The 14432-nt window shown below is 43.1% G+C and overlaps 1 protein-coding gene across 1 annotated transcript in view; it reads left to right on the top strand.

The window, feature by feature from the left end:
* Window positions 1–14432, top strand: part of LOC120027657 (cadherin-18-like) — a 193055-nt gene that overhangs the window by 108500 nt on the left and 70123 nt on the right. The window contains exons 4-5 of the mRNA XM_038972651.1: window positions 9566–9733; window positions 10782–10969. Coding sequence (XP_038828579.1) covers window positions 9566–9733; window positions 10782–10969 — 356 coding nt within the window. The remainder of the gene's footprint in view (window positions 1–9565; window positions 9734–10781; window positions 10970–14432) is intronic.

Genomic DNA, 14432 nt, shown 5'->3' on the forward strand with positions numbered 1-14432 from the left:
ATTAACTTTATGATCAAACTTGATCAATGTAGAAGCAACAGTCATATTTCATACTTTGGTCATCATACTTCTATCTGGTTTCATCCAAATATCATCTAATTTCATAAAAAACATGACTTTGACTGTTCATGACCTTTGACAAAGGTTTCCAAATGCAACTGCAGGGCAAAACAGACCAAAAGGACATGGCAAAATGTCAACCTTTTAAGGTCAATTTTTTCATTTTTTTCCTAAATTCACAAAAAGTTTACATTTCAAATACAATTAAGTTCACATTCTAAATAAGAAACAATTCAAACAATAAGCAATCTATCCAATTTAAGTTAATCAAATCAAAACAAACAGCAACAACAACAGCAACAAATGAATAAAAAAATAACAAATAATAACTGGTAACAATATTCAGTCCATCACGTAGTCAATAATGGTTGGTCTGGTGGAGTGGTTGAGATTGTGTTTGTGTCTTTGTTTGGAAAGGGGTGGAGTCTGGGCAGTCAGTTGCTGATTGGAGGTGGCAGTTGTGGTTGGTCGGTGCTGGTCTTGGGGCTGGGACCGGAAAAACCTGGGTTGGTGCTGGTACCAAGACTGGAAATCGTGCGGCTACCTGGGCTGAAAAACCAGGGGTTGTGCTGGGTCTGGTGCTGGGAGAAACAGGAACCAGGAACTGGGGCTGGGGCTAGTGCTGGGTCGGGATCTGTGGAGGGGAGGAAGGACAACCTGAGGAGCAAGCAGACACACAAGGGAGCCCTAGACCCAGAGGTCAAGTGTGGCACTATGGTTTGCTCGCTCCAGGTGAATGTTTGTTGTTTGGTCCCTTCTCCGTGCCTCTTCTTGTGTTTTGACTGGGTCTGTTGCTGGAAATGGGACTGGTGTTGCATCTGCAGAGTGGAGGAAGGACAATCAGAGAGAACAGACACACCTGGAAGCACAAATCCCGGGAAGTCAGTGATGATTCTCCCCTGTGGCTTGCTCACTCCGGGTGTAGGTCTAGAGCTTTTGTCCTTCCTCCGTGCCTCTTCAGGTGTGGTGATTAATGGTTCCTGGTTCTGGTCTGGTTCTGTGAGAGTTATACATGTAGAGGGAGGAAGGGGGAAAGGGATGAAGAGAGAGCAGGGGGTTGGGGTTGGTGGAGGGCATGTCCATCAGCCTGGGTTGGTGTTGGAGGAGGAGCGATGCAGCGGCAAAGCTGGATGCCGGATGCTTGAAGACAGAGGGAGCAAACAGGGCCCAGACCCACCGGGCCACGGAGAACTCACAAACTGTTGGTGGGTGTGTTCAGTACGATTACTTCCGTGGGGGCAGTTCTCTGTACGTACCTTGTGCTGTCTATAGGTGGATTCCCTAGTGGGGAGGCAACCATGAGCAGCCGTCTGAGGAAAGTCCTTCTGTTTGGAGTGTGTTGTCAGGGTCATGATAGGTTATTGGGGGGTCCAGGTCTGATAATTTCATTGCAGATTTGGATGAGGGCCTCAGCGGGTTGTTTGTGTTAGGTGGTTCTGAGAGGTGGTCTGGGGTGGTCTGTGGACTCGGGAGTCAGGTCAGGCCACAGTCAAGCCACTGTTACCTTTCTTTCTCCCCAGTCCTTCAGGTATCGGGGTGGTCTGTGAACTAGGGGAACAGCACCAGCCTCGTTCAAGACATTGTTACTAGCACTGTCCCCAAGTCTGAAAATACAAGACAGAGAAAATAGGGTAGATAGAAGGACACAACCCTAGAAAATCCTCCCCACGCTTGGTGTGGTTAATGAAGAGAATCCAGAGTCTGATATATCGTTTAAGGTTTGAGACTTGCTGCCACTATAGAGACTTGCTGTGCCTTTCTGTCCCCTATACATCTTAAGTTTTTGGGGCACTATAACCACATTGGAGTTAAATTGGTACAGCAGTCTCACTCACAATGTCAAAAATATAGCATCTTAAAAAACACCTTAAAATGTGTTAATGAGCCAGAAACAATACCACCATGCACCCACTAGTGCTCAAAAGGTTTTTGGCGCTCCATAAATACAGTACGGTAGTGTATTCTGTGGGGTAGAATTACAGTATCGTTAGAAATACAGCCATTATTTCCCCGGACACAACATTTTCCCACAATGCAACAAAATTTACAGTATGCTGCAGTGAAACGTTTCAGAGTATTTTACTGTTAACTTCTTTGGGCTGCAAGCCCGAAGCCGGGCACAATATGACAACAGCCACTTTAAGTGCAGGGCGCGAAATTCAAAATATATTTTTTAGAAATATTTAACTTTCACACATTAACAAGTCCAATACAGCATATGAAAGATAAACATCTTGTGAATCCAGCCAACATGTCCGATTTTTAAAATGTTTTACAGCGAAAACACCACATATATTTATGTTAGCTCACCACCAAATACAAAAAAGGACAGACATTTTTCACAGCACAGGTAGCATGCACAAAGCCAACCTAACTAACCAAGAACCAACCAAACTAACCAAGAAACAACTTCATCAGATGACAGTATTATAACATGTTATACAATAAATCTATGTTTTGTTTGAAAAATGTGCATATTTGAGGTATAAATCAGTTTTACATTGCAGCTACCATCACAGCTACCGTCACAAATAGGACCGAAGCAGCCAGAGTAATTACAGACACCAACGTCAAATACCTAAATACTCATCATAAAACATTTCTGAAAAATACATGGTGTACAGCAAATGAAAGACAGGCATCTTGTGATTCCAGCCAATATTTCCGATTTCTTAAGTGTTTTACAGCGAAAACACAATATAGCATTATATTAGCTTACCACAATAGCCAGAAACACAAGCCATTCCCCAGCAGCAAAAGTTAGCGATCGTAACAAACCAGCAAAAGATATATAATTTTGGACTAACCTTGATAAGCTTCATCAGATGACAGTCCTATAACATCAGGTTATACATACACTTATGTTTTGTTCGAAAATGTGCATATTTAGAGCTGAAATCAGTGGTTATACATTGTGCTAACGTAGCATCTTTTTCCCACAACGTCCGGATATTTTTCTGACACTTTTTCTGACACACATATTCTGACCAAATAACTATTCATAAACATAACTAAAAAATACATGTTGTATAGGAAATGATAGATACACTAGTTCTTAATGCAATCGCCGTGTTAGAATTCTAAAAATAACTTCATTACGATATGCAGTTTACGTTATGGCGAGAGCGTGCCCAAAACCTGGCCGCAAACTACTAGTTCACATTTACGACAGATATATGAAATAACATCATAAAATGGGTCCTACTTTTGCTGATCTTCCATCAGAATGTTGTACAAGGGGTCCTTTGTCCAGAACAATCGTTGTTTGGATTTAGAATGTCCTCTTCTCCAGTCAATTAGCACGGAAAGCTAGCAAAGTGGCGCGAAGCTCTCCTTCCTGAACATACGCAGACAAAGCAACACGCCTAACGTCCCGAAAAAATTTCAATAATCTAATAAAACTATATTGAAAAAACATACTTTACGATGATATTGTCACATGTATCAAATAAAATCAAAGCCGGAGATATTAGTCGTCTATAACGACAGCTTATCAGAAGGCAAATCCAGGTCCCTTCACGCGCTCTCCAGAAAACAGGAAACTGGTGACACGTCATACAAAGAGCATTTATTCGAGCCCAGATCAAGTTATACACTTCATTTCTTCTCTCACTGCCTGTCGACATCTAGTGGAAGACGTATGAAGTGCATGTATTCTAATAAATATCAAGGACCTTTATAGGCAGGGCCTAGAACAGAGCATCGATTTCAGATTTTCCACTTCCTGTCAGGAAGTTTGCTGCAAAATGAGTTCTGTTTTACTCACAGATATAATTCAAACGGTTTTAGAAACTAGAGAGTGTTTTCTATCCAATAGTAATAATAATATGCATATTGTACGAGCAAGAATTGAGTACGAGGCCGTTTGAAATGGGCACCTTTTATCCGGCTACTCAATACTGCCCCTGCAGCCCAAACAGGTTAATAATTAAATAACTTACTGTATAATTTACAGTTTTCCATTACAGTGCAGATATGTTGCTTCCATCGTCACTTCTCCCCACTTAACAATAGAAATAACACATGCATGTCAAAAATCCAATAAAGGGTCTCCAAACAGTAAAATATTAACATAGGTATTCTTCTATTTATCTCCCCCTGTCCAGGAATCACCAGGACTGCATAGTCATACAATACATTAGTTACATTGGTATACATTGGTAACAACATGTTCTCCTCCTGTCCAGGATGGCCTTATTACTGCACTTTATGGCCTTAGCTCTATAGTACAGTAGTAACATTGGTATTCATACAGTACACTGCAAAAATTACTTTCTTAAATGTTTGTATCACGACTCAGGATATGATTGAGATGGAGGCACATGGTTCGGTTCTCAGAATATTTATTATAACAAGGGGGCCGGCAAAAGGGCAGGTCGAGGGCAGGCCGAGGTCCGAAATCCAAGGCAGAGTCAAAAAGGGACAGAATGGCAGGCAGGCTCAGGGCAGGCAGAAAGTTTGGAACCGGGAAGACGAGAAAACAAGAACTAGAGAACTGGAGAAATGGGAAACACGCTGGTAAGACCTGACAAAACAAGGCGAACTGGTAACAGACAAATAGAAAACAGGAGACAAAGGGCTGTGAGACAGATGTTTAATCTTAGAGACATGGAAAGTGGGAGGTATATGGAGGGTGCAGGGCAACAGAAGACGAACAGCAGTGGAGCTAAGGATTTTAGAGATGGGGAAAGGGCTGATAAAGCAGGGGAAAAGTTTATGGGACTCCACCCTGAGGGGCAGATCCCGAGTGGAGAGTCATACCCTCTGCCCGAGACGATAGCAGGAGCCGGGGTCCAGTAGTGGTCCACCGATACCTAGAGGTGGCCTTAAGAAGAGCGGATCGAGCTCTCTTCTAGGTACGCCGACAGCGCGGATGACCATCTGGGCCGAGGGTATGCTGACTTCTTCCTCTTGCTCAGGGAAGAGCGGGGGCTGGTAATCCAAGGAAAACTCGAAGGGCGAGAGACCAGTGGCCGAGTTGCTGGCTCCAGGTGGTGGCGTTGGCAGAGACGAGGCAGCGAGGAGTCGTCTCCAGGTCCGACTGGCTGCTGGTTTGGGGATGAAACCTGGAGGACAGGCTGGCCAACGACACAATCAAGGTGCAGAATACCTTCCAGAAACTGGACAAGTACTGAGGACCACAATCGGAGACCATGTCGACCGGAAGTCCATGGATCCGGAAGATGTGCTGCACCATAAGCTGGGCCGTCTCCTTGGCTGAGGGCAACTTGAAAAGGGGAATGAAAAGTGTGGCTTTGGAAAACCTATCTACATCCGTAAGGATGGTGGTGTTTCCATTTGATGGGAGGAGACCATTGAAAAAATCCAGAGACATATAGGACCTGGGGTGGTGAGGAACAGGGAGTGGTTGAAAGAGGCCAGCAGGAGCTTGCCGCTGAGAATCGTACTGTGAGTGACCCTGCCAATTGAGTGTCCATCCAATGCTCTGGTGTCCATGGGAATAAAGAGGGGTTGTGTGGAGATACCCAGCTCAGATACCAGGGTAGCATCCATGAAGCTCTTGTCAGCCCCAGAGTCAATGAGCACCGGGAGAGATTTTGACTGTTCATCTCACAGCAGGATAGCATGGTGAGGAGTACAAGTAATAAGAGTTTGGAGACTTCCAGTATGGCCCACCGGCATACTCGTACCTACTGATGAGCCTGGTCTTTTACTGGACAGGTGGACATATAATGTCCTACATTCCCACAATTCAGGCAACTGTTGGAGAAAAGCCTGTGTAAATGTTCATTATGAGACAATCTAGCCCTGCCCAGCTGCATGGGCTCTGGAGGAGACGAGTCGCCAGTCCCCGATGATTCCCGAGGGAACTTGGGTGACTTCAGATTCTCTCGGAAATGCAGGCGTTGGGGACTTCCGGGATTCTTCGGAAGAAAGAATGGTGTCCGGTAGGGTGCATGCTCAGCCCCCTCCTGTTCACCCATGACTGTGTGGCCACTCACGCCTCCAACTTAATCATCAAGTTTGGAGACTGATTACCAACAATGACGAGACAGCCTACAGAGGGGAGGTGAGGGCCCTGTTAGAGTGGTGCCAGGAAAATAACATCAACAAAACAGGAACTGATCGTGGACTTCAGGAAACAGCATAGGGAGCACGCCCCTATCGACATCGACAGGACTGCAGTGGAGAAGGCGGAAAGCTTCAAGTTCCTCGGCGTACACTTCACTGATGATCGGAAATGGTCCACCCACACAGACAGTGTGGTGAAGAATGTGCAACAGCGCCTCTTCATCCCCAGGAGACTGAAGAAATGTGTCTTGACCCCTAAAACTTTTACAGATGCACAATTGAGAGCATCCTGTTGGGCTGTATCATTGCCTGGTACGGCAACTGCACCTCCTGCAACCACAGGGCTTGCCAGAGAGTGGTGCGGTCTGCCCAACGCATCCCCGGGGGCAAACTAACTGTCCTCGGGACACCTACAGCACCCGATGTCACAGGAAGGACAAAAGATCATCAAAGACATCAACCACCCGAGCCACGGCCTTTTCATCCCGCTATCATCCAAAAGGCAATGTCAGTACAGGTGCATTAAAAGCTGGGACCGAGAGACTGAAAAACAGCTTCTATCTCGAGGCCTTAACTAGCCGGCTTCCACCCGGTTACGTAACCCTGCACCTTAGAGGATGCTGCCCTATATACATAGACTTGGAATCACTGGCCACTTTCATAATGGAACACTAGTCACTTTAATAATGTTTACATACTGCTTTATTCATTTCATATGTATATCCTGTATTCTACTGTATTTTAGTCATTGCCACTCCGACAATGCTAGTTCAAATATTTAAACATTTCCATTATTTTACTATTAGATTTGTCTTTATTGTTGTGAATTGTTAGATACTACTGCGCTGTTGGACCTAGGAACACAAGCATTTCCCTACACTCGCAATAACATCTACTAAATATGTGTATGTGGTCAATAAAATATGATTTGATTTGTATACAGCATAAGCAAATCTAATATGTTAATTGCAAGTGAGGCCTGCTACTGCATTCTCCATCTTTCTCTCCCACTCTCACAAGCACACGTGTGTGTACACACATATCACAGAAATCAACGCACACCCGCGTGTGTCTGTGGTGTGTTTGTACACATGTAGTACTAAACACTTCAAAAACAACAACCAGATGAATCATACATTTGGCATAATTGAGCTTAGAACAAGGCAAATAACAATGCTATATGACGTTACACTACTTAATTCTGAAATGTATTTCAAAATACATATGTTGAAATCATTTTAATGATATTTCCACATTTTATCAAAATCACAACTTTGATTGTTATTATCTATCATACTTTCTGTGACAATCTTAAAATGTCAATGTGGCCTGTCTAGACACTTGTACTCTGCTGGCACCAAATTTCATTCCCCCCAAAACCGAATTTGTTCAATGGCGCATTTTGATATTGCACTAAATATAGTGCCTTCGGAAAGTATTCAGACCATTTGACTTTTTCCACGCTATGTTATTCTAAAAAATATTAATTTGTTTTTTTCCCCTCATCAATAAACACACAATACCCCATAATGACAAAGTAAAAACAGGTTTTTAGATTTTTTTCTAATTTAATGAATATAAAAAACTGAAATATCATATTACATAAGTATTCAGACCTTGATTTTTGTTGAAGCACCTTTCGCAGCAATTACAGCCTCGAGTCTTCTTGGGTATGACGTTAAAAGCTTGGTATACCTGTATTTGGGGAGTTTCATTCTACTCTGCAGATCCCCTCAAGCTCTGTCAAGTTGGACGAGGAGCGTTGTTGCACACCCACCACCATGCTTCACCATAGGGATGATGCCAGGTTTCCTCCAGACGTGATGCTTGGCATTAAGGCCAAAGAGTTCAATCTTGGTTTCATTGGACCAAGGAATCTTGTTTCTCATGGTCTGAGAGTCTTTAGGTGCCTTTTGGCAAACTCCAAGCAGGCTGTCATGTGCCTTTTACTGAGGAGTGGCTTCCGTCTGGCCAATCTACCATAAAAGCCTGATTGGTGGAGTGCTGCAGAGGTGGTTGTCCTTCTGGAAGGTTTTCCGATCTCCACAGAGGTACTCTGGAGCATCTGTCAGAGCGACAATCGGGTTCTTGGTGACCTCCCTGGCCAAGGCCCTTCTCCTCTGATTGCTCAGTTTGGCCGGGCGGCAAGCTCTAGGAAGAATCTTGGTGGTTCCAAACTTCTTCCATTTAAGAATGATGGAGGCCACTGTGTTCTTGGGGACCTTCAATGCTGCAGATATTTTTTGGTACTCTTCTCCAGATCTGTGTCTCGACACAATCCTGTCTAGCAGCTCTACAGACAATTTCTTCGACCTCATGGCTTGGTTTTTGCTCTGACATGCACTGTCAACTGTAGGGCGTTATGTAGGCAGGTGTGTGAATTTCCAAATCATGTCCAATCAATTGAATTTACCACAGGTGGACTCCAATCAAATTTTAGAAACATCAAGGATGATCAATGGAAACAGGATGGACCTGAGCTCAATTTCGAGTCTCATAGCAAAGGGTCTGAATACTCATGTAAGTAAGGTATTTCCATTTTTTTTTTGCTTTGTCATTATGGGTATTGTGTGTAGATTGCTGAGGACGTTTTATTGAATACACTTTAGAAGGCTGTAACTTAAGAAAATGTCTTGGGGTCTGAATACTTTCTGAAGGCACTGTATAGTACAAGGATGTGAATGTGTTAAGGTAATCTCATATCTAAGTCTTCCCAACCCTGGCAGTCATTCTGAATACATGTTGCGGGTGAATACAAATTCAAAATGGTGGAAATCCCCATTCTGTCTGAATTCCAATAAAAATTGCACATCACTTTTCAAGCCAGCATAATGTGACTTGCAGGCCTGATGAGGCCTGTAAACTATGAGTTTCAGCTCACTGTATTAGGGTAAAACTAGACCCTCAAAAGAAGGCCTTATGAAATATGTACAAAAATATATTGTAATTTAGTAGACACTCTTATCTAGAACAAATGCCAGTAGTGAGTGCATACATTTTCATTCTGGTCCCCCGTGAGAATCAAACCCACAACCCTGGCGATGGAAGCTCCATGCTCTACCAACTGAGCCACACAGGTCTTGTATTGTCTTAAATAATTACATTTTAATGACAACATATTCACCTAGGACCTCACTTGGTGAAGGCTCAAAGAATACAACAACCATGTCTCCATCACCAGGAAACACAGTCATGGGTTGTACTGCTAACTCTAAAATTCATTTGAATGGGTTAAAACCCTATACCAAGGCTATTCAATTCAGATCCTCAAGGTCTGAAACATTTCTGGTTTGTGATTTTTGTGTGGTTATTCAAAGAACCATCCCATTTATGGTTCTTCAGAGACCCTAAAATGGTTCCCCTATGGAATATTTCTCAAGAACCTTATTTGTTTCCAACTTGCACCTTTATTTTTAAGAGTGTAGTAACATTGGTACTCTTCTATTATTTATATTCTTCTCCCCCTGTCCAGGAGTCATCAGGACTGCCTTAGCCAGCATGGACCGGGAGGCGAGGGAACACTATGCTGTCGTCGTTCAAGCCAAAGACATGGCAGGATCGGTTGGAGGACTCTCTGGATCCACCACCATCAACATCACCCTCACCGACGTCAACGACAACCCACCCAAGTTCCCGCAAAGTGAGTACTGTATAGACACCAGGGTTGTTTTCAGCAGGCAAACGTTGTAGAGCGTTCAAAGAGAACAAAGATGCCTCTCTGACATGTGGAATAAGGAATCACGTCAGTTTTATTCGTGGAATTTATATCAGCAACGTTTCACACCATTTACTGAACGTTGCCCAGTTACTCCATATCACTTGGAACGTGATTTTAAAAATGGCTTAACAGTATCTAAGAAATCGACTGTCTATTTCTGCTAAATACTAATTCCTTTGTTTAATAAAACAGCAGTGTTTCTCAGATATGTCACGTGACTGGCACATTGTCAATTTGAGAGTATTTTTAGCAGGCCAATTACAAATGGAGATTTCTCATATATCTATTAAAGAATCAAAATACACTCCTCCTCACTCAAATGGATTGAGCTTAAATACAGAAAAACTAAACAGCTTTAATTGACTGTCAGGAGGTCAATCTTTAATAATTAACAGATGTTCAACATACATTAGTTAGATGAGAATAGCATTGAGTAAAACCTTACCAATTATGAATCCTGATTTTATATATTTTTTTAAATCTATCCTATGTAATAATAATCATATATTGATATGACATTTGATCTCAAAATCTCTCATCAAATGCCATGCTGGCTGAATAAATATGTAAGAACACTGAACATCAATACTGTACAATTAAGAAGTTGTTAAACGGAGAATGCAGTTGTTATGTTCAATAATCAGATCTCTTTTAGAGTCCAAGTCAAAGTGAATTCTATTCAAGTGCCCTCAGACACATTGTAGCTCTAAACGTTGATTCAAGCAATCTGACTTGATATCAAAAGGCATTTAGTAACAATTCCATTCTGCGAAGTCAATTCAGGGTGACACAGGTAAAATACATCATTATTTGGAAAATCAGCCCAAAATATGGCACCAACTAGTGATGCTAAGCTGTTTCTTAGCCTTTGTCCCAAATGCCACCCTAATCCCTATTTAGTACACTCTAAGGAATATGGTGCCATTTGAGATGCAAACAATGTCTGTATTGTTATGTTCATGATCCACAGAAAATTACCAGTTGTACGTCCCTGAGTCAGCCCAGGTGGGCAAGCCAGTAGGGAAGATTAAAGCCAATGATGAGGACCTTGGCGTAAACGCAGCGATCAAGTACAGCATCATCAACTCAGAAGGAGCGGCCGTGTTCTCCATCGCCACAGACAGAGACACCAGAGAGGGAATCATCAGCCTCAAGAAGGTACACAGAGTGAATGAATCAATTCATTCATTCATTAAAGAATAAATGAATGAATGAACAATGACAGGCACTCTAGGGAAGGAATAATCAACTTCATGAAGGTACATGACAAAGTTGTGCTTTAAGGCACTCTTTTCCAGAAGTGTGTACTTGCACACTCCCCGTCATGGATTTAAAAGCATACGATTGTTGTAAGCATTGGTTGGAGAGAGTTTCCACCATTGTAAAAATCCATGTGACATATTTTGCAAATGCAAACTTTAGGAAAACAATGGTATTGCTCTCTATTCCTGTGTAATAACACTGTTATTATTTTAGTAAAAACATTGTATTAACTCAGGGGTTCCCAAACTTTTTTGGCCTACGACCCCATTTTGATGTCTGAAAATTGTCAAGAACCCAACCATGAGAAAAGAATTATGTAATTAATAGCCAATGTTAACTTTTTTATTTGGGGCTATAACAGTCAATTGAAAAACATGAACAGTATTTCTGATTGTTTTCTCAACTCACCATCACGTACTTTTAATGTTGGGCTATGACAGCCAATTTGCAAATTAGTCTGACATAATGTACAGTATCTTGTCTCACCACCACTAATGAGATCGGTGTGCTTGATGCATGTTACGTCAGAACTTCTCAAAGTCAGGGGGCGTGGTCGACAGTCGCACATCATTTGAATGCATTCGATCAGCTGTTCGATTCAAATCAAATCAAAGTTTATTTGTCACGTGCACCAAATACAACAGGTGTAGACGTTACAGTGAAATGCTTACTAACAGGCTCTAACCAATAGTGCGAGGAAAAAAAGGTGTGTGTGTGTGTGTGTGTGTGTGTGTGTGTGTGTGTGTGTGTGTGTGTGTGTGTGTGTGTGTGTGTGTGTAAGTAAAGAAATAAAACAACAGTAAAAAGACATTTGAAAATAAGAGTAGCAAGGCTATAGGCAGACACCGGTTAGTCAGGCTTATTGAGATAGTATGTACATGTAGGTATGGTTAAAGTGACTATGCATATATGATGAACAGAGAGTAGCAGTAGCGTAAAAAGAGGGGTTGGCGGGTGGTGGGACACAATGCAGATAGCCCGGTTAGCCAATGTGCGGGAGCACTGGTTGGTCGGGCCAATTGAGGTAGTATGTACATGAACGTATAACTTAAGTGACTATGCATATAAGATAAACAGAGAGTAGCAGCAGCGTAAAAGAGGGGTTGGGGGGGGCACACAATGCAAATAGTCCGGGTAACCATTTGGTTACCTGTTCAGGAGTCTTATGGCTTGGGGGTAAAAACTGTTGAGAAGCACTTGCCAAGTCTAGGACAAAAAGCGGTACCGCTTGCCATGCGGTAGTAGAGAGAACAGTCTATGACTGGGGTGGCTGGGGTCTTTGACCATTTTTAGGGCCTTCCTCTGGCACCGCCTGATGTAGAGGTCCTGGATGGCAGGCAGCTTTGCCCCAGTGATGTACTGGGCCGTACGCACTACCCTCTGAAGTGCCTTGTGGTCGGAGGCCGAGCAATTGCCGTACCAGGCAGTGACGCAACCGGTCAGGATGCTCTCGATGTTGCAGCAGTAGAACCTTTTGAGGATCTCAGGACCCATGCCAAATCTTTTTAGTTTCCTGCGGGGGAATAGGCTTTGCCGTGCCCTCTTAACGATTTCGCAAGGATCACAGTCAATCGAATTGGGAAGTAGGTCCCAAACTGCTCCTCTGAGCGTTGGATGTGAGAAGTCATCAGTTGTGTGGGACACTTAATGCTACTGTTTTCTGTCAATAAACATGCACAGCCGTGGGAAGGGGGCATGGTTCGCTTTTGAAAGACTATCCAATAATTATTATTTCCTCTGAATCCACTGATTTGGAAACTCATCTGTAGAATGTTTTTGTATTTTCGACTGCATGATTTGTTTCAGTTTCCCAAATATGTCTGTTACATAGTCAAGGACACACAAGTCCGACACCAAGTCCGTTTTTTCACATCCATTGTGAATGACAACAGATCCTCTTTCAATGCGAAAAATCTTTCCAACACTCCCCCTCGATAACCACCAAGCCTTGGTGTGAAATAGAACATTGTTATTCTCTGATCCCATATCTCCAAATTAAAACAAAATAAAATAACATTTTATCGGTCACATACACGTGTTTAGCACATGTTATTGCGGGTTTAGCGAAATGCTTGTGTTTCTAGCTCCGACCGTGCAGTAATATCTAACAAGTAATATCTAACAATTTCACAACATATACCCAATACACACAAATCTAAGTATGGAACTAAGAATATCTAAATATATGGATGAGCAATGTCAGAGCGGCATAGACTACGATACAGTAGAATATAATAAAATACATTGTATACATATGAGATGAGATGAGTAATGCAAAATATGTAAACATTTTTAAAGTGACTAGTGATTTCAAGTCTATGTATATAGGCAGTAGCCTCTAATGTTTAACAGTCTGATGGCCTTGAGATAGAAGCTGTGTTTCAGTCTTTCGGTCCCAGCTTTGATGCACTTGTACTGACCTCGCCTTCTGGATGATACCAGGGTGAACAGGCAGTGTCTCGGGTGGTTGTTGTCCTTGATGATCTTTTTGACCTTCTTGTGACATCGAGTGCTCTAGGTGTCCTGGAGGGCTGGTAGTTTGCTGAAGTTTCCTGAAGAGTTTCCTGAAGTCCACGATCATCATTGTTTTGTTGACGTTGAGTGACAGGTTGCTTTCCTGACACCACACTTCCAGATCCCTCACCTCCTCCCTGTAGGCTGTCTCGTAATTGTTGGTAATCAAGCCTACTACTGTTGTGTCGTCTGCAAACTTGATGATTGAGTTGGAGGCGTGCTTGGCCAATGAAGTCATGGGTGACCAGGGAGTACAGCAGTGAGCTGAACACACACCCTTGTTGGGCCCCAGTGTTAAGGATCAGCGAAGTGGAGGTGTTGTTTCCTGCCTTCACCACCTGTGGGTGGCCCGTCAGGATGTCCAGGACAGTTGCACAGGGCGGGGTTCAGACCCAGGGCCTTGAGCTTAATGGTGACCACGTCAGAAGCTTAGGGGGGTTAGAAGCAGAGAATTCCAGTGGAGAGAGGGGAACCGGCCAGGCAGAGACAGCAAGGGCGGTTCGTTGCTCCAGAGCTTTTCCGTTCACCTTCACACTCCTGGGCCAGATTACACTCAATCATATGACCTACTGAAGAGATGAGTCTTCAGTAAAGACTTAAAGGTTGAGACCGAGTCTGCGTCTCTCACATGGGTAGGCAGACCATTCCATAAAAATGGAGCTCTATAGGAGAAAGCCCTGCCTCCAGCTGTTTGCATAGAAATTCTAGGGACAATTAGGAGGCCTGCGTCTTGTGACCGTAAAGTACGTGTACGTATGTACGGCAGGACCAAATCGTAAAGATAGGTAGGAGCAAGCCCATGTAATGCTTTATAGGTTAGCAGTAAAACCTTGAAATCAGCCCT

Source organism: Salvelinus namaycush, chromosome 33, assembly GCF_016432855.1.
Source record: "Salvelinus namaycush isolate Seneca chromosome 33, SaNama_1.0, whole genome shotgun sequence".
NCBI lineage: Eukaryota > Metazoa > Chordata > Actinopteri > Salmoniformes > Salmonidae > Salvelinus > Salvelinus namaycush.